Raw genomic sequence first — 21,431 nt, 5'->3', positions numbered from 1 at the left:
ATTTGACTACAAAGATCATTCTATTAGCCAAGATGCTATGATTACTTACTAATAAATTAATTTAAATTTCAAGCAGGTTTAGGCCAGTATCATGCTGCTTCTTGATAAATATACTTTACACTTGGCACATCTCAGGGATCTTTTGGTCCTAAACCAGAAGTTAAGAATTGAGGAAAACCTTGATGCAGAGAGGTTTAAAATTACTTGTTTAAGGTGTCAAAAACTAAAATTTTTTTTCTGAGTTATTCCAGATCAAGTTGGAGTCTGGAGGCTAAGCGATGAATAAGATCCTATTATTCTTTCAATTGAAACATTTCTATGTAATATTTTTCTGTTTATATTTTTATTTCCCTCTACCTCTTATGGTTTGTTCTACTGTTCTTTTTACATTTTTCTGAGTTGAATGTTCAGCTTGTTAGTTTTTAGTCATCCTTTTAAAATATATGCATTAATAAATGTAAATCCACTATGAATGCTTTCATTATCATGACAAGTTTTGGTATAAATTTTTTCCTCTAAGCGCTGACACATTTTTATTATCACTCCAGTCTAAATATTTTATACTTTATAACAAAAAAGATACTCAAATAGCCAAAGTCTTGAGAAAGAACGAAGCTAGAGTTTCACGCTCTGATTTCAATGTAAGACCTGAAACCATGAAACCATAAAACTTCTAGAAGAAAGCCTAGGCAGTAAGCTCCTTGACATCAGTCTTAGTATTTATTTTTTGGATATTATCTTCTCAGGCAAGGGAAACAAAAGCAAAAATAAATAAATGGAAATATATCAAACTAAAAAAGTTTTGCATAGTAAAGGAAACTACTGTCTACTGAATAGAAAAAGATAATTCAAAATGATATGTCTAGTAAGGAGTTAATATCACAAATATACAAAGAACCTAAACAAGTCAACATCAAAAAACCAAACAACCTGATTATAAAATAGGCAGAGGGTCTCAACAGACATTTTTCCAAAGAAGATATACAGATAGCCAGCAGGCACATAAAAAGATGCTCAAATTGACTAATCATCAGGGAAATGCAAATCAAAACCTCATACGTGGTCAGAATGGCTACTATCAAAAAGACAAGAATCAACAAGTGTTGACAAGGATATGCAGAAAAGCGAATCTTTACGCACTACTAGTGGGAACATAAACTGGAGCAACCACTATGGAATACTACTGGAGTATTCTATGGAGGCACATAGGAGTGGGAAGGAGGAATGAGATGAAGGTAGTCAAAAGGTACAAACCTTAGGTGTAAGACAATAAGTACCAGGTATGTGACATACAACATGATGAATATGGCTAATATTGTGGTATGTTATATATGAAAGCTGTTGAGAGGAAGCTAACAACTCCCATCACAGGGAAAAATTTTTTCCGTTTTATTTGTATCTATGTGAAATGAGCAAGCTCCAGGAGATGGTAAAGGACAGGGAAGCCTGCATGCTGCAGTCCATGGGGTCGCAAACAGTAAGACACAACTGAGAGACTAAAGAACAACAGCAAAAGTGAAATGGGTGATGGATGTTCACTAAACTTACTGTGATAATCATTTCATGATGTACATAAGTCAAATCATTATGTTGAACATCTTAAACAATATGTCAACTATAGCTCAATAAAACTGGAAGAAAAAGTATTATTTGAATGACAATAAAAACAAACACATAAACTACCACTATCATTCCTAATTTTTAAATCTATTTTATCAGTTTCTGAAAAAATAGCCTACTATGACTAAGGATTTGTGAGTTTCTCCTTGTAATCCTGTCCTATTTTGTCATGTTTTGCTTGAGTTTTTATTTTTGATGCACATAGGTTCAGGATTCCTTTTCTGGTAGTGAATCTTTCATTCTCTCATTACATAAAAAGTTCTATTATTTGCAATAAAGCCCTTTTGTCATAATAATTATTTTGGTCTATATTAATATTCTTATACCAACTCTTAGTTTTTTTAAGAAGCTAGTATTTACTGTTCTTTGAACCCATTATAATAAATCATAAGATGTCTTTGATAATAATATTCATAAAAATAGCTAAAATATGTATTTCCTTATTGCAAAATTCAGGCTTAAATTGAAGACAGTAAGAAAAATCACTAGACCATTCAGGTATGACCTAAATCAAATCCCTTATGATTATACAGTGTAAGTGACAAACAAATTCAAGGGATTAGATCTGATAGACAGAGTGCCTGAAGAACTATGAACAGAGGTTCATGACACTGTATAGGAGGCAGGGATCAAGACCATCCCCAAGAAAAAGAAATGTAAAAAGGTGAAACGGTTGTCTGATGAGGTCTTACAAATAGCTGAGAAAAGAAGAGAAGTTAAAGGCAAAGGAGAAAAGGACAGATATACCCATTTGAATGCTGATTTCCAAAGAATAGCAAGGAGAGATAAGAAAGCCTTCCTCAGTGATCAATGCAAAGAAACAGAGGAAAACAATAGAATGCGAATGACTACAGAGCTCTTCAGGAAAATCAGATACACCAAGGGAACATTTCATGCAAACATGGGCACAATAAAGAACGGAAATGGTATGGACCTAACAGAAGCAGAAGATATTAAGAGGTGGACAGAATACACAGAACTATACAAAAAAGATCTTCATGACCCAGATAACCATGATGGCGTGATCATTCACTGGGAAGCAGACATCCTGGGATATGAAGTCAAGTGGGCTTTAGGAAGCATCACTACTAACAAAGCTAGTCGAGGTGATGGAATTCCAGCTGAGCTCTTTCAAATCCTAAAAGATGATGCTGTAAAAGTGTTGCACTCAGTATGCTAGCAAATTTGGAAAACTCAGCAGTGGCCACAGGACTGAAACAATCAGTTTTCATTCCAATCTCAAAGAAAGGAAATACCAAAGAATATTCAAACTACTGCACAACTGCACTCATCTCACATGCTAGCAAAGTGATGTTCAAAATTCTACAAGCCAGGCTTCAATAATATGTGAACTGAGAGCTTCCAGATGTTCAAGCTGGATTTAAAAAAGGCAGAGGAACCAGAGACCAAATTGCCAACATCTACTGGATCATTGAAAAAGCAAGAGAGTTCCAGAAAAACATCTACTTCGGCTTTATTGACTACACCAAAGCCTTTGACGGTGTAGATCACAATAAACTGTGGAAAATTCTTCAAGAGATGGGAATACCAGACCACCTTTCCTGCTTCCTGAGAAATCTGTATGCAGGTCAAGATGCAAGTTAGAACTGAACATGGAACAGCAGACTGGTTCCAAATCAGGAAACAAGCATGTCAAGGCTGTATATGGTCACCCTGTTTATTTAACTTATATGCAGAGTACATCATGAGAAATGCCAGGCTGGATAAAGCACAAGCTGGAATCAAGATTGCCAGGAGAAATATCAATAACCTCAGATATGCAGATGACACCACCCTCATGGCAGAAAGCAAAGAGGAACTAAAGAGCCTCTTGATGAAAGTGTAAGAGGAGTGAAAAAGCTGGCTTAAAACTCAACATTCAGAAAACTAAGATCATGGCATCAGGTTCCATCACTGCATGGGAAATAGATGAAGAAGCAACGGAAACAGTGAGAGACTTTATTTTCTTGGGCTCCAAAATCACTGCGATGGTGACTGCAGCCATGAAATTAAAAGACGCTTGCTCCTTGGAAGAAAAGCTATGATCAACCTAGACAGCATATTAAAAAGCAGAGACATTACTTTGCCAACAAAAGTTCATCTAGTCAAAGCTATGGTTTTTCCAGTGGTCATGTATGAATGTGAGAGTTGGACTATAAAGAAGCTGAGCACCGAAGAATTGATGCTTTTGACCTGTGGTGTTGGAGAAGACTCTTGAGAGTCCCTTGGACTGCAAGGAGATCCAACCAGTATATCCTAAAGGAGATCAGTCCTGAATATTGATTGAAGGACTGATGGTGAAGCTGAAACTCCAATACTTTGGCCACCTGATGCAAAGAACTGACTCACTGGAAAAGACCCTGATCTGGGAAAGAATGAAGTGGGTTGGAGAAGGGGACGACAGAGGATGCAATGGTTGGATGGCATCACCAACTCAATGGACATGAGTGTGAGTAAGCTCTGGGAGTTGGTGATGGACAGGGAAGCCTGGCATGTGCAATCCATGGGTCACAAAGAGTCGGGCACAACTGTGTGACTGAACTGAACTGAAAGTATGTATTAAACACTATATGCCAGTCATTGTTCTAAGTACTTTTGGTGTGTTAACTCAAATTTTAATTCTTACAACAATCCTGAGGTAGATGTTATTTCCCCATTTTAAAGGCAAGTAAACAAAAACACAATTAAAAGTTCAATTGACAGATATTCCATCTGCTCCCTGAAGATTACAAGGACCTTGAAATTTTAATTCCTTTCTGTTTCCGCATATATCTTCCAAGCTCTTATGGTCTATTAGTATTTGTTTTTAACCCACTCTTTTGCTTTATAGTCAGCAGGAATGGTAACCACATTTTTATAACTAAGTTTATAGATTTACCAACATGCGTGCTAATTTATTATTTTACCATTCCTCTTTGCATTCCATTCCTTTATTTGAGGCTCAGTTATGAGCATGTACTCACAGAAGAATATTCTTTAATAGTCTTTCAAGGAGTATCTAGGAATGGATAATTCTCTCAGACTGAATGAAAATACCTTCACTTCATTCTTACTTCCTGAATGAAAAATTCAGATGTGATTTTCAATTGGCATTATTCCATTTCCTGCTGCAGTCTATAGATACTGGTGAGAAGTCTAATGTCGGCTTGTCACTAAAATTTTCTCTTTGTTTTTGCTGTTCTGCAGTTTTATCATGATATGATTAGGTGTGAATTTGTTTTAATTCATCCTGCTCAGACAAAGCATGCTATTCTAATCTGGAAATTCCCATCTTTCCTCAACTACGAAAACCTGATAGTCCATATATCTTAGACTACTGCCTCTGCTCCTTTTTCTCTTCTTTATTGTAGAACTCCTATTTGACATATGTTGGAATTTATTCTATCCATTACTTTTCTTTACTGTTTTATCATACACTCCATCTCTTTATCTGGCTATGCTGTTAACACTGCTACAATCTAGGGTGATTTCTACACATCTATTGTCTATTTTACAAGTACTCTCTTTGATTATGCAAATTTAGTGTTTATCCTTCCACCCCAACCATTAAAAAATAGAAGCATTCTTAGGAGTAAAGGAACAGAAAATTTTACCATCTTTTCTCTCCTCTAAAAAGGATACTACTTTGGAAAAATTTGCCAAGTGGTAGGGATGGGGATGACCCCTACTAAGGGGTAGGGCAGTATAACGATACACACACAACCATACATAAATGTAATCAATATACATAATGCAAATAAGAGAGAGGGAAAGTGTGTGTGTGTAGGTGTATCTTCACTGTATAAACTGGAAGCAGTCACTCCATTTGAGGGCTATGTAGAATTTAAGTAGAGGGAAGACTTAGATCTAGATTTTTTTCCTTTTATAACTATAAATAGATTTAAATTTAATACTGCCACCTGTTCACATAGTATGTAATTCAACTGAACACAGAAAACACATATAAATACCTGGAGGAAGAATATTCCAGGTTGAAAGAAGTGCAAGTGCAGTTCTTGTGGAGGCAACGGGCTCAGCATGATTGACAAACAGCCAGAAGGTAAGAGTGGCTGAAGTACTGTAAACATGGGAAAGGCAGGAGAATAAATGAGGCAGATGAGACTATCAGGTATTAAATGACATACAGCCCGAAAGGTCATGATAAAGTTTTGAACTATATCCTAAGAGTGATGGGAAGAGCACCTAAAATGTCTTTGAAAATGTGCTTTAAGTAGAAGTGCTTATTTAAATTGTACCTTGTGTTTTGTACAGTACTTGAAAAGTGACGCTGTTAACCAAAGTTATGATTTCATTTAGAACTTAAGTTGTAAGACTCAAGCTTTTCTATTTCTAAAATACATATAAAATGACATATTAGGAAAATCAATATAATGATTACAAATGACATAATCTGCTATAAGATCCCAGGCAGAATTCTATTTTGAGACCTGTGTGAGAACTATATATCAAAGACTACATAAAACACATATGTACAGTTTAATGAATAATTATAGAGTGAACTAGTATAGCCATCATATAGAAATAGAATATTACCAGCACCCTAGGAACTCTTGCTATATGACTTTTCAAAAAAGAGCTTACCAAGTACTATAACCGGTGATAATTATCCACTTAAATGTCAACTGAGATCATGTGACCAATCTTTTCATGGGCAAAAGAAATGTTCCCTTAAGTCCATATTTAATTTCAATATGGAAATTAAGTACGCATCCACTTAAAATCTATTCACATTTCAGAAGAGAGATGTTCCATATCTAAGGCACTAATTTTTAATTTTAAACAAATGGTGTATCAAGTGAATTAAAGAAAAAACAACAACCCAGAACTATAGAGCTTGAAGAAAACATATACATCTTCATGTATTTTTGTGAAAGCAAACAGTGATAAGCTTTAAGATTAAGAAGCACTTGATTAAAGTCATTCAAAAGTTAAGGTCTCATTATAGGTTTCATTACAACAGATTAGGTAAAATGAGGAGGCTTCTTTGTTGTTCTGTAGCTTCTAGTATATACTGAGCACTCAAATGTTTTACAATAAATATGAATAAGGATAATCACAGTATATCTAAAATATATTATTTTAAATTTAAGCCTATTTAATATTTCATATTATATAAACTTGACACGTCACTGATCCATGACCTTTTTACAATATTAAAAATTAAGACTATGAAATCTAAAAAATAAAAATTAAGCCTATGAAATCTAGATTCCTGCATCTTTTAAATGAATATTTTAGCAATAAACTACCAGAGGATAAGAAATGTGTGTGGTCAAAATTAAAGTAACAATAATTTAAAATAAAGAATTTCATATTAAAATTATATTATTCTCTAACAGTAATTATACAAACCTTTTGCAAGTGCACTTAAAATCGTAACATAATGGAAAGAGAATGAAATACAATAAATAAAACAAGCTATAAAGACACAGGAAATGTGGATAAAACTAAGTGGACAACATGAATAAAAATAACATTTGGAAGTATTATTCTTAAAGTGTAGTGCATTACCTGAATTATGCGCCCTTTAATTTATGCACATGATGGATAGCTTGTTAACTTGTTAAGGGGCTACACCATTTAAATTGTTAGTGGCTGAAGGCAGTCAGGCCATAATTTCTATTTAATGGATGGGAAAGTAAGGTAACAAAGTCTGCAGCAGCATTTTAATATAACTGCCTAGGAAGTTTACATTTATGTTCAAAGTATTACCTATATTCTAGTCTTTTCTATGTTGAATTCTTTAAAAAAGACAAAAATCAGCTGCTGCAGGATTCACATATTATTAAATCAAAATTCTGATTTAACCAACACCTAGGAAAAAAATCTAATAAGCAGAAAAGACTGTTCAACTAACCATTTGATGGTCCATTTCTGTTTTCCTGTTTTTTTGAGTTTCTGGGAGAAGCAATTGGGCTCATTGGACAGGTTCCAGTTGTTGGAGAATAGGCTGCAGCACTTTTCTTCCTTGTGATTTTAGGAGAATCAAATGACTAGAAACAGATAATAATTTGGGACAAATACATTATGTTTAGTTACAGACCTTTGGAAATACATTTGAAAAACTCACAAAATTCAAACAAATACTCTTTTCTTTGCTCTTTCTTTTTGGATTTAAATATACACAATTACTATCTTCAAAGTGAACACTGTTATTTCAAGGTATGCACATTTTTCAGGTCTCCATACTAATTAGGGCATCTCAATCTGATGTTTATGAAGTTTTAACACTGAAGGGTTGCTACCTTGTGAGATGGTATTTCCAAGCAGGTAGAGACGGCCAACTCTCCCAGTTACATCCTGACATTTGCTGTCAGCTGAACCTGAAGGATAATTACAGGGCTAGGCCAGAGAAATGCTCAGCAGTTCTCTCTTAGTAAGACTCACAGGGAAATCCTAAGAAGGGTTAGTGGTGTCCTTCAACTTCACAAAGTTGCTCTGACATACGTCCTAATGCTAACCAAAATAATGTTCAGACAGTTGAGTACAGCATTTAAGGCCTTTGAAAATTTGACCTATTCTAAATAAATCCTCTCTGCAGCTTCCTGTTCTGTGTTTACATAGATCATGAGTATACCTCTTACTGGAGTTAGTAAATTCTAGTAATTCTTTACATTTCTGTATACTCAACTAGAATTTACGTTTCTGAAAATAAATTATTATTTCATCTTTGTAGTCTAGAACTCAAAAATGTATGATGAATGGATGATTCAAAAGGAACAGTCCAATAAACTTAGACACATGATTCCACTTAAAATATATTCATTTGTTCATTCATCCATTATTAAATGACACCTATAGTCCCAGTCATTTAGGCTATGCACATTTCAGTTCAGTCACTCAGTTGTATCCAACTCTTCGAAACCCCATGGACTGCAGCACGCCAGGCTTTCCTGTCCATCACCAACTCCCAGGCTTACTCAAACCCATGTCTATCGAGTCAGTGATGCCATCCAACCATCTCATCCTGTGTCGTCTCCTTCTCCTCCTGCCTTCAATCTTTCCCAGCATCAGGGTCTTTTCTAAAAAGTCAGTTCTTCGCATTAGGTGGCCAAAGTAGCAGAGATTCAGCTTCAGCATCCATCCTTCCAATGAATATTCAGGACTGATTTCCTTTAGGATGGACTGGTTGGATCTCCCTGCAGTCCAATGGACTCTCAAGAGTCTTCAACACCACAGTTCAAAAGCATCAATTCTTTGGCACTCAGCTTTCTTTATGGTCCCAACTCTCAAATCCATACATGACTACTGGAAAAACCATAGCTTTGACTAGACGGATCTTTGTTGATAAAGTGATGTTTCTGCTTTTTAATATGCTGTCTAGGTTGATCATAGCTTTCCTTCCAAGGAGAAAGCATCTTTTCATTTCATGGCTGCAGTCATCATCTGCAGTAATTTTGGAGCCCCCAAAATTAAGTCTCTCACTGTTTCCATTGTTTCTCCATTCGCCATGAAGTGATTGGACTGGATGCCATGAACTTAGTTTTCAGAATGTTGAGTTTTAAGCCATCTTTTTCATTTGGGACTTGGCTAATCTTTCACTGTTTGGGACCTCACTCATAACCCACTTTCTCCAAATACTCATCATCACACTATTTCCTGTTCTGAATTCCCTTTAAACTTGTTTTCTATAATACTTACTTACCACCCAGCATCTGGCTAACTAATGTACACACAGGAATGAAACAAATTGTTCTGGCCTCATAAACAGCAAGAGAACAGGTCTAAAGGTAGTATGTGTGCTACAGAAATTTGAAAAGGGAAAATCAAAATGGTCTGCAGTAATCTCACAGGATTCCTGTGAGGAGGAAGGGTGAGGCTTAGATGAGTGAAAACAGAAGGTATGAAAAACCTGAAATCTAGAGATGAAATGGACAGCAAAGGGTGGATTTGGGGGATAAAGGAAAGGTTTGAAGGGTCATGATATGTTGTGAACATTGTAGAATTACACTTTAGCTTGGCTGCTGACTTGAAATAGTTATATAATTCTCTACTGTCAACTATTCTTTATTTTTAAGACACCATGGCAGAAATAGTAGCTATGTTACCTTTTCCAATAGTTTTGGTATTAGTTCCAGAATCTATAGCATCAATTATTTTTTTACAGTTAAGATTTTAAATGATAGATACTTTTTTGTATTGGGGGAACAAAAGGCATTCCATTCTTTATGTATCCACAGTAGTCACAAATGTAACCAATATCTTTTTTAAAAAAATCAAACTATAATATCAAGTTATAGCTCTAAAGCAATCTTTTTCATAAGGTGAAAGGATTTTAAGTCTCTTTATCAGGTGGCTATTATTACCTCTCTACCTTGAGTTTTCACCTGTTTATATGTATTCAGTCATAAACTATGACATTTATCCAATCCAACCCCACTTTTCTAAGAATTTATTGCCCAGAACTATTTCACAGTGTATGTACAAGAAATGAAAGTCACTACGCTAATGTACATTGATGTCAATCTGTTTTCCTATTTTCACCAAAAATTATTTTTCCAATTGCCAAATATCTAAGCACTGCAACTGTAGATCATGTATTTCTCCTTGAAAACAATTTTCTAGCTTTTGCAAAATAGGTCTTCATGTGTGTACATGTGCGTGCACATGTGTGTGAATATATATATATATATAAAATTTTTGCCCTCACCTTAAAAATACTAAGGCTTTTCCTTTGCCAGTTTTTTTTTTGTGATCTGTGTTGATTAAAAGGGAAAATGTCTGTCCACAATTGTAATGTGTGTGTGTGCTTAGTCATGTCCAACTCTTTGCGGCTCCCTGGGCTGTAGCCCGCCAGACTTCTGCCCATGAATTTTTTTTTTTCCATTTATTTTTATTAGTTGGAGGCTAATTACATCATTGCAGTGGTTTTTGTCATACATTGAAACGAATTAGCCATGGATTTACATGTATTCCCCATCCCGGTCCCCCCTCCCACCTCCCTCTCCACCCGATCCCTCTGGGTCTTACCAGTGCACCAGCCCTGAGCACTTGTCTCATGCATCCAACCTGGGCTGGTGATCTGTTTCACCCTAGATAATATACATGTTTCGATGCTGTTCTCTTGAAACATCCCACCCTCGCCTTCTCCCAGAGTCCACAAGTCTGTTCTATACATCTGAGTCTCTTTTTCTGTTTTGCATATAGGGTTATCGTTACCATCTTTCTAAATTCCATATATATGTGTTAGTATACTGTAATGGTCTTTATTTTTCTGGCTTACTTTGCTCTGTGTAATGGGCTCGTTTCATCCATCTCATTAGAACTGATTCAGATGAATTCTTTTTAATGGCTGAGTAATATTCCATGGTGTATATGTACCACAGCTTCCTCATCCATTCGTCTGCTGATGGGCATCTAGGTTGCTTCCATGTCCTGGCTATTATAAACAGTGCTGCGATGAACATTGGGGTGCACGTGTCTCTTTCAGATCTGGTTTCCTCGGTGTGTATGCCCAGAAGTGGGACTGCTGTCTGCCCATGAATTTTCTAGGCAAGAATACTGGAGCAGGTTGCTGTTTCCTACTCCAGATCTTCCCAACTGAGGGATTGAACCCGAGTCTTTTGTATTTCCTTCATTGGCAGGCAGGTTCTTTACCACTAGCGCTATCTGGGAAGCCCATATAATGGTAATATACTTGGAAAAAAGAAAATCTACCTTCCTCTACTATCCCACCAAATACTCTGGATATTTATATGTATCTGTCTACTTACAGACAAAAATGTATCATCTTACTTCTTTTTTATAGTTTTATTTCTGTATTTTTATTTATTGGCTGTGCTGGGTCTTTGTTGCTGAGGGGACTTGCCTCTAGTTGCAGCAAGCGGGGGCTACTCTTTGTTGCAGTGTGAGGCCCTCTCGTTGCAGAAGCTTCTCTCGCTGTGGAGCAGCAGCTCTAGGCACACGGGCTTCAGTAGCTGTGGTTCCCAGGCTCTAGAGCACAGGCTCAGCAGTTGTGGTGCACGGGTTTACCTGCTCCCCATGCGGGATCTTCTGAGACCAGGGGTCAAGCCTGTGGCTCCTGCACTGGCAGGTGGATTCTTTACCACTGAGCAACAAGGGAAACCCCAGAATCATATTTCTATAAGTTCTATTTCTCTCGAAGTTTAACCAAGGTCCTCTAATTTTTAAACTCTGAAGATGATCCTAGAATCCACTTAAGAATTCCATTTTGCCAAACCCCAAACACTGAAGGACTTGGCCTACTCAGTCCAAACGTCACTGTACTTTTTGTTAAGGAGGTCAAAGCTTGTATATTAGAAAAACTAAAATTTGAGCATTGATTTTTCTGCCCAGAACAAAAGAAATGAATGTTCTCTCCATAATTTCAAATATATGTGATATCCTCTCTCAATTTCTTTCACAAATTGTAGCCTGCTTCGTCACCTTGTTTAAAGCATATTCTACCAAAAAGTTATTGATTTTTACCTATTATAAACAGTCTAAAAAGTACCAACTTAGGGTTCTTTCAGGATGAAATATGGAATATAAAGTGTCTGCTACTATTATTATGAAATATTAGCCTATGCTATCACTGAAATGTTTAAAATACAGGTACTGTAGGTATTTGGACAACCAGAAGCAAAAGAAAAACTAGGGTAGCTAATAGAGACAATTCTTTATAACCTTATACTGGCTAACCCAGTTATTGTAATGATGCACCTAAGATACTATGCATCACTAGTACATATGGAATTACATTAGAAAATTTTAAATACCAGCTGTCTCAGGGATTTTTCACAAATTAGGCCTAAGGTTCCTAGAAGAGTCCTAAATATCAACTGTTTTCAGTTAGAGGCTATTATGAATTAAGATGCTAAGAACATTCTTGTATGTCTTTTTGTGGCTATATGATTTTATTTACTTGGAAAGTCCAGGAGTAAAATTGCCAGGCTATAGGATGGCTGTAGATTTATTCTGTATACATAAAATAAAGGCTTAATAGTTCTACAAAGTGTTTCAGTTCAGTTCAGTTGCTCAATTGTATCCGATTCTTTGTGACACTGTAGACTGCAGCTAGCTAGCCAGGCTTCCCTGTCCATCACCAAATCCCAGAGCTGGCTCACACTCATGTCCATCCAGTTGGTGATGCCGTCTAACCATCTCATCCTCTGTCATCCCCTTCTCCTCACACCTTCAATCCTTCCCAGCATCAGGGTCTTTTCAAATAAGTCAGTTCTTCGCATCAGGTGGCCAAAGTATTGGAGTTTCAGCTTCACCATCAGTCCTTCAATCAATATTCAGGACTGATCTCCTTTAGGATGCACTGGTAAGACCTCACTGCAGTCCAAGGGACTCTCAAGAGTTTTCTCCAACACCACAGGTCAAAAGCATCAATTCTTCAGTGCTCAGCTTTCTTTATAGTCCAACTCTCACATCCATACATGACTACTGGAAAAACCATAGCTTTGACTAGATGGACCTTTGTTGGCAAAGTACTGTCTCTGCTTTTAAATATGCTGTCTAGGTTGATCATAGCTCCCTTCCAAGGAGCAAGCATCTTTTAATTTCATGGCTGTAGTCACCATCTGCAGAGATTTTGGAGCCCAAGAAAATAAAGTCTCTCACTGTTTCCACTGTATCCCCATCTATTTGCCATGAAGTGACTGGACTGGATGCCATGATCTTAGTTTTCCGAATGTTGAATTTTAAGACAACTTTTTCACTCTCCTCTTTCATCAAGAAGCTCTTTAGTTTCTCCTTGCTTTCTGCCATGAGGGTGGTGTCATCTGCATATCTGACGTTACTGATATTTCTCCCGGCAATCTTGATTCCAGCTTATGCTTCATCTAGCTCTGCATTTCTCATGATGTACTCTGCATAAAAGTTAAATAAGCAGGGTGACAATATACAGCCCTGAAGTACTCCTTTCCCAAGGTGTTTATATCATTTTAAATTGCTATCAATAAATGAGAGCTCTAAATGCTGCACATCCTCACCAACCTTTAGATTGTTATAGGCGTTCCTGTGTTGGTTTTTAAAGCCATTCTGTTTTGATATTGTTATTTAGCTATTCTTTTCCTACTGTTCATGGGGTTCTCATGGGAAGAATACTGAAGTGGTCTGACACTCCAAAAGCTGGCTTAAAACTCAACATTCAGAAAACTAAGATCATGGCATCTGGTCCCATCACTTCATGACAAATAGATGAGGAAACAATGGAAACAGTGAGAGCCTTTATTTTCTTGGGTTCCAAAATCACTGCAGATGGTGACTGCAGCTATAAAATTAAAAGACATTTGCCCCTTGGAAGAAAAGCTATGATAACCTAGACAGCATATTAGAAAGCAGAGCCATTACTTTGCCAACAAAGTTCTGTCTAGACAAAGCCATTGGTTTTTCCATGTATGGATGTGCGAGTTGGACCATATACAAAGCTGAGCACCAAAGAATTGATGCTTTTGAACTGTGGTGCTGGAGAAAACTGTTGAGAGTCCCTTGGACTGCAAGGAGATCCAACCAGTCCATCCGAAAGGAAATCAGTCCTGAATATTCATTGGAAGGACTGATGCTGAAGCTGAAACTCCAATACTTTGGCCACCTAATGTGAAGCACTGACCCATCTGAAAAGACCCTGATGTTGGGAAAGACTGAAGGCAGGAGAAGGGGACGATAAAGGATGAGATGGTGGGATGGCATCACTGACTCGATGGACATGAAGGTGAGCAGGCTCTGGCCGTTGGTGATGGACAGGGAGGCCTGGTGTGCTCCTGTCCACGGCATCGTAAAGAGTCACACAACACTGAGTGACTGAACTGAACTTAGCTCTTCTAGTGAGTGGGAATGGTATCACTCTGTGGTTTTAATTTGTATTTTCAATGACAAATAACACTGAATATTTTTTCATTTGCTAATTTTCCATTTAACCATCTGTCTGAGATTTGTAAAGCTTGACAGCTAATGATTTGGGGACTGTTATGTGCCTCAGACTAAGTAAATGTAATGTACTGATCATTCCAAATGTGTTTTTGGGTTTTAACTGTTTACAAATTTCTTTTGTGTCAAAAGAAAAATATGAAGTATCTTTCAGAGGATTGTTCAGCAGCCAACAGGATCTGAAACATCATCTTAAGGCTGCTCTTCTTAAAGTGGGAAATTCTGTTATTAGTGAAAACATGAATGAACCTGGAGAACATTATGCTAAGTGAAATGCAACAGAGAGAGAAAGACAAACCGCTTCACGGTCTCACTTATACGTGAAGAAAATAAAAATATCTAATTCATAGAAACAGACAGTAGGCAAGCGGTTTTTAGTCACTGGGAGATGGAGGAACAGAGGGTACAAACTTTCATTGTAGGATAAATAAGGTCTGAGGATCTAATGGATAGCATGTTGACTATAACTAGTAACACTAATATATAGCTGAAATCTGCTAGAAGAGTAGAACTTAAATGTTCTTACCAAAAAAGAAAAAGTTGAAGTTATAGATGGATTGATTGATGGGGAACAATCCTTTTACAATGTGTGTGTGTGTGTGTGTATAAAAAGACACACACACACACATATGTATACACAATGAATATACATGTTCACAATGTATAAATCAAATAATCACATTGTACAATTATATCTCACTAAAGTTGAAGAAATGGAGAAGGAAATGGCAACTCACTCCAGTATTTTTCCCTGGGAAATTTCATGGTCAGAGGAGTCCGGCAGGCTATAGTCCAAGGGGTCACAAAGAGTCAGACACGACTTAGCCACTAAACAAGAACAACAAAGAGGAAAAAAGTGAAAGGCTTGGGTCATCCTTTTTTTCTCCCTTTCCTATTTTAAACCAGATCTTTCCTAAAAGCTTGACTCCTACCTTACCAGACATACTCATGTGATTCTTGAGTATCTCCATAACTTTTGAATGATTTGTGTAAAATAACCTGAAGACATTAGGAATGTCATTCCTTGTGCCAAACCTTGTGAGTGAAGACTACTCCTTCATATGATTCATGCCAAAACTTACATGGCATATGGATGAACCAAATCTATTTAATTTCCTATTAAGAGGGGAGAAATGGGAGGCTTTCATGTAGAAAGAAGCGGTGGGAAACCGAGAGAGGAAAATGAATGTGGATTTAAGTCACTGAGGGGCTTTGATGCAGATACAAAAAACTCAAGTCAAAATACATGTTTAATAAGAGATGGACAAAGTAACAACTCCATGTTTTACTCCTAGACACTGAAGTTTTGTGCCAGTTCTTGAATTTATAGGGAAGGAAGGACAGCCTGATCCTCTTTGTTCTTCCCCCGATTCCTTCTTCTCATCCCTGAACTACAGAAATCTGAGCTCCCTTGACCTTTGGTGACTCTACCAGCAGTGTGTGTTCTTGGTTATACTGGATGCTTCCTTTCCTTTCTGCAATACATTTTTACTATATGCTTCTGCTGTATGTTGATCCTTTTTCCCTTTCCTCTTCTCGCCAAGGAAACTCAGTGAATAAAGACACACTGATACTGAAACAAAAGAAGATAAAAAAATTATGAACACACACACATCTAACAAGACAGCCCCAAAATACAAGGAGCAAAAACTGACAGAACTGAAGGAAGAAAAAGAAAAATAATAGCTAGAAACTTCAATGCCTCATTTTCAATACTAGACAGACCAACTAGACAAAAAATCAGCAAGGAAACATTAGACTTGAACAATACTATATACCAATCAGACCTAACACATATCTATCGAGCCCTCCATCCAACAATAGCAGAATACACATTCTTCTCAAGTGCACATGTAATATTAGCCAGGACAGAAGATACGTTAAGCAGCAAGAAAAAAAAACAAACCACTCAGTAAATGTGAAAAAAAATTAGAATCATATAAAGAACAGTTTCTAATCACAACAGAATAAAATTACAAATTAAAAACATAAAGACATTTGGAAAATAAATTTATAGAAATTAAACAACATACTCCTAAACAACCAACCAAAAAAGAAATTAGAAAACACATTGAGGAGAATGAAAATGAACCATAACATATATAAAAACTTACCGGATGGAAAGTAGTACTCAGAGAAAATTTAAGGGTTACATTAAAAAAAGAAAGCTCTCAAATTAATAACCTAAGCTTCCACCTTAAGAAATTAGAAAAAGAATAAACTAAACCCAAAGACACTAGAAGAAAAAAATATTAATATTAAGGAGAAATCAAATGAAATGGAAAATAAGAAAAGAGAGAAGATCAATGAATTCGAAAGTTGATTCTTTGGGGGGCAAAAAAAAAACAACAAACCTTTATCTAGACTGACCAAGAAAGAAATAAGATTCAAATTACTAAAATCAGGAATGAGGGGCAGATATTACAACCAACCTTGGAGAAATAAAAGGGATAAGAAGAGGATACTGTGAACAATTGCATGCCAACCGATTAGCTGATCTAGATGAAGTGGACAAATTCCCCAAAATACATAACCCACCAGGACTGAATCATGGAGAAATGGAAAACTGGAACCCATTAAAAGCAAGTAAAGAGATTAGATTAACTCAGAAAATTTGTGAAAAAGAAAACTGTAGCGCCAGAGAGCTTCACTGGTGAATTTTACCAGCATTTAAAGTGACACCAATTCTTCTCAGATTCTATAAAAAAGCAGGGAACACTTCCTAACTCAGCATTACTCTGATAGCAACACCAGAAGAATACCTGGAAAGAAAACCATAGCCCAATCTCTGCAACAGAGAGAACAAAGCTGGAAGACTCATATTTCCTAACTTCAAATTTATAGTAATTAAAAACTTCTTATTTTGAAACACAGCATGGTGATGGCATAAGGTCAGATCTGTAGACAAATGGAATAGATTTGAGAGTCCAGAAGTAAATTCATATATTTATAGTCAACTAATCTTCAGTAAGAGTTCTAAGGCCATTCAATGGGGGAAATAATAGCTTTTTAACAAACACTGCTAGGACAAATAAACTACATGCCTCTAACACACACCATGTCAAAAATGAACTCTATTATCTATTAGATTTTTAACATACATGCTAAAAGCTATAAAACTCTGAGAAAGAAACATAGTGGAAGTCTGCATTACCTTAGATTGCACAAGCTATCAAAGAAAAAATAAGTTGGACTTCATCAAAATTTTAAACTTTTGTGTATCAAAGGATTCTATCAAGAAAGACAATCCACAGAACTGATGAAAGTACGTGCAAATCATGTATCTGATAAGGTAACAGTGTTGAGAATATATAAAGAATTCTTACAACTCAACAGTAAAAAGACAACCCAATTAAAAAATGGGCAAAGATTTGAAGAGATAATTCTCCAAAGAAAATATACAGATAGCCAATAAGCACATGAAAAGATGTTCAACATTACCAGGGAAATGCAAATTAAAACCACAACAGGATAGGACTTCACACCCAGTAGGATGGCTAGAATCAAAAAGTCAGATAACAACAAGTGTTGGGAAGGATGTGGATAAACTGGAACCCTTACATACTGTTAGTGGGGATGTGAAATGCTGTAGAAAAGAGTTTAGCAATTTTGCAAAAAGTTAGAATCACCATATGACTCAACAATTCCACCCCAAGTATATAAGAAAACTGAAAACATACTCATACAAAATGCTGTACAAGAATGTTATATGCAACATTATTTGTAATAGTAAAAAAGTGGAAACAACTCCAAGGTCCTTCAGCTGTATGTATGTGCTAAGTCACTCGAGTCATGTCTGACTCTTTGTAACCCTGTGGACCAAAGCCTGCAAGGCTCCTCTGTCTATGAGATTCTCCAGGCAGAAATACTGAAGTGGGTTGCCATGCTCTCCCCCAGGGGATCTTCCTGACCCAGGGATAGAACCTGTGTCTCCTGCGTTGGCAGGGGGTTTCTTCACCACTAACAGCACTCAAGAATGGAAGTCCATTCTTCAGCTGAGGGACAGATAAACAAAAGGGGATATACCCACACAAAAGAATAAGATTGAGCCATAAAAAGGAATAAAGTACTGTTACGATGTGATAAACCTTGGATAAAACTTGAAAATGTTATGCTAAATGAAAGCAGTCAGTCACCAAAGGCCACATATTATATGATTCCATTTATATAATATGGCCAGAATAGGCAAATCCACAGAAACAGCAAATTAGTAGTTGCCAGGGAATGAGAGGAGGAGGGAACTGTAACTAACATGCTAATAGGTATGGATATTTTTTGGGGGTGGTGGAAATGTTCTGAAATCAGATATAGGTGATGGCTGCACAATGCAATGAGTATATAATAAATCACTGGTATATACTTTTAAATTATGAATTTTATATTATTATGAATATCAATAAAAAATGTTAAAATTTAAAAAGAACTGAACTGTCAAAAAACATATATGAGATAATTGGGAGAATTTGAGCAAAGATGTCCACTTAAGGATTAAGGAATTAATGTTAATTTTGAGAGAGATTTTTTTGCAGGGATCATAGCAGAGGTGGGAGTGGGGTGTAATACTATACCTTTTTTAAAGTCTATCTTTTTGAAATAATTACTGGAGTATTTATGGATGATATGGGTAATGTTTGAGATTTGCTTCAAATAATCTACTACAGGGGATACTGAAGTATGCATAGGAGCATATATGAAACAATATTAGCCTTGTGTTGATAATTACTGAAGCTGTATAGTAGGCAGTGCATTCTCTATAATCAAAATTCTCCAAAATCAAAAGGCAAAAAAGGGATCAGTATTTGGTAACTGTAGTGAAAAAAGAATCTATAAAATAATCATTAATGAATTAAAAAAAAAAATTAGGAGAAAGACTGACAGAGAATTTTACTATGGGTGAATCAGGCTGGTAACACTTGAAACCAAGACCACTTTGTACTTGTGGAGGTAATGCAAGAGGAAATACATAGACTACCTATGAGGCATTCTTGGCAAAAATATGAACCAGAATCTAATCAAGCCTCTAGCTTTAATGACGTTTTATATGAAATGTGAAGAAATGTGAATTGTGAAATAGAGAAATGTGAATAGAGAAATCACTTTTCTAAAGAACACAAGAAAACAATAAAATCTAGAATGTGAACTACACTTGTGGAAAAAATATTTCAGTTTTTTCCAAAAGATAAATTATAAGAAAAAGAGGGAGATTTTAAAAGACTTGGTGCAAAAAAAAGACTTATGATACATAAAAACCATTACATGTGGAAATCTTGCTTGGATCCTGATTTTAACAAGCCAACTATAAAAGGACATTTTGAAACAACCATAGAAATGTGAATATGGACTGGGTGAAAGATATTATTAAGGAGCTACTTCTTATTTTATAAGTTATGATAGTGGCACTATAGTTATGAAAGGAGTCATTATCTGTTTAAAATGCACACTGAAGAATATTCTAATGAAGTAACATGTGTGAGATTTGTAAAATTCCAGGGAAAAATATACAGATACATACACACATATATAAATATATATGTACATATATAGAGATGGATGAAGCAAAATTAGCAAAATGTTAATAATTTTGGAAGATGGGTGATGGTTACATGGTACTTCATTGTATTATTGTCTCTATCTTAGTATATGTTCAAAAATTTCCATAATAAAAAGGTAAGGAAAAAAGCAGGGCAAGAGGAGGGAAGGAGAAGAGAAAGGAGCAGACATGAGCCAGACCAATGATTGAGCCTACAGAATGTGAGCTGTCGTATTTTCTAAAGCCCTGAAATCCAATGTTCTTTCTAATTTCAGGAGTCAGGAAAAGTCTTGTCTTAGAGAGATGAGATAATGGAAATAATCAGACTTAGGAGTATCCTACTAATGGTAACAGAGTAATTTCGACTGGGATATGCATGTCCAAATCAGCAAACTTCCCCTAAACCTGCACTGCCATTCCTTCTGGCAGAATGCCTATTAAGCTGGCCTTGGTAGGAAGTATGCTCCTTCCCTTCCCATCTGCAGCGTCTGCTCTCCAGTTCCTTCTCTGAGGTAGCCTGAAAGAGATTAGGTCAAGCTGGCTAGGTATATGACCAGGTTACAGCTGTCCCTACAAATTCATCTGAACTGCCACTGGTAGTTTATTTGTAATGAACAATTTTCAAATTATTTGTAATAAATAATTCAACTTTGTCTTTGAAAATTCATCTAAAAAGAGTGTTTGAAGGGTAATAACTTGAGCAACCCCAATACTGTAGGTAATGAGAAATCAAAACCTTTATTACTCCTCACTACCCTCAACAATTTGGGAGGACTAGCAAATAGTAGTACTTGTAGTAGATAGACTGTATATGAAATGGAAGATCACAGGGGATGAGCCATACCTCTATTTTTCCTATTAGGGGACTCATAAGGAAAATTACTTTTGCAGACTTGCCCTAACATCATGGAGCATTTATCTTCATAAAGGTCCGTAACCACATTGGGAACACTGGGATTTGCTAGTTCCAAACATCTCTGGGAGAGGAAACACTAGATGTTTAAGATGAACAGACTACACTTCAACCAACTAGCATTTAAGAGCCATCTCCTTTCCTTCAACACCACAGTTGTCTTCTTTCAGCATCACGCCGGTAAGGCAAAATGACCACAAAGTTACTATGACTTCCTTTGTAGCTTCAAAGCAATTGTAGGTAAGGTTTTAAATGTCTGATTTTCCTTTGCATGGGCTAAGGCAGCCTCAAAGGAATCACTGGCATATAGGTAGATTCTTGGGAACCAGACTGCTTCAGGGCTAAATTATTACTGGAGTAGACAGATGCATAAATATAGCTAAGGAGAGAAGCCTAGATGTAGCGCCAGAGCAAGAGTTGTCAGATCTAAGATAGAGTTGCAAATAAATGATGAGGCAAAAGTACCAAAGCTGAAAATATCAGAAATAATAA

The 21,431-nt window shown here is 36.3% G+C and overlaps 1 protein-coding gene across 9 annotated transcripts in view; it reads right to left on the bottom strand.

The window, feature by feature from the left end:
- ITGB3BP (integrin subunit beta 3 binding protein) overlaps positions 1 to 21,431 on the bottom strand; it is an 82,027-nt gene that overhangs the window by 41,768 nt on the left and 18,828 nt on the right. For 7 of the 9 annotated variants that reach the window (XR_002312440.2, XR_011487846.1, XR_011487847.1 and 4 more), the window contains exon 3: positions 7,478 to 7,613. Coding sequence is in view for 5 of the 9 variants with exons in the window: in XM_020885590.2 (XP_020741249.1) it covers positions 7,478 to 7,613 (136 nt within the window). In the remaining 4 variants the exon portion in view is untranslated. Of the gene's footprint in view, positions 1 to 7,477; positions 7,614 to 15,233; positions 15,325 to 21,431 lie in introns of all 9 variants that reach the window. The other 2 variants (XM_070468048.1, XM_070468047.1) reach the window with 1 other exon arrangement.

The sequence above is a fragment of the Odocoileus virginianus genome, chromosome 5 (genome assembly GCF_023699985.2).
Source record: "Odocoileus virginianus isolate 20LAN1187 ecotype Illinois chromosome 5, Ovbor_1.2, whole genome shotgun sequence".
NCBI classification, from domain to species: Eukaryota; Metazoa; Chordata; class Mammalia; order Artiodactyla; family Cervidae; genus Odocoileus; species Odocoileus virginianus.
Note: the sequence above shows the minus strand (reverse complement) of the source record. Positions and strands in the feature narration are given on the sequence as shown.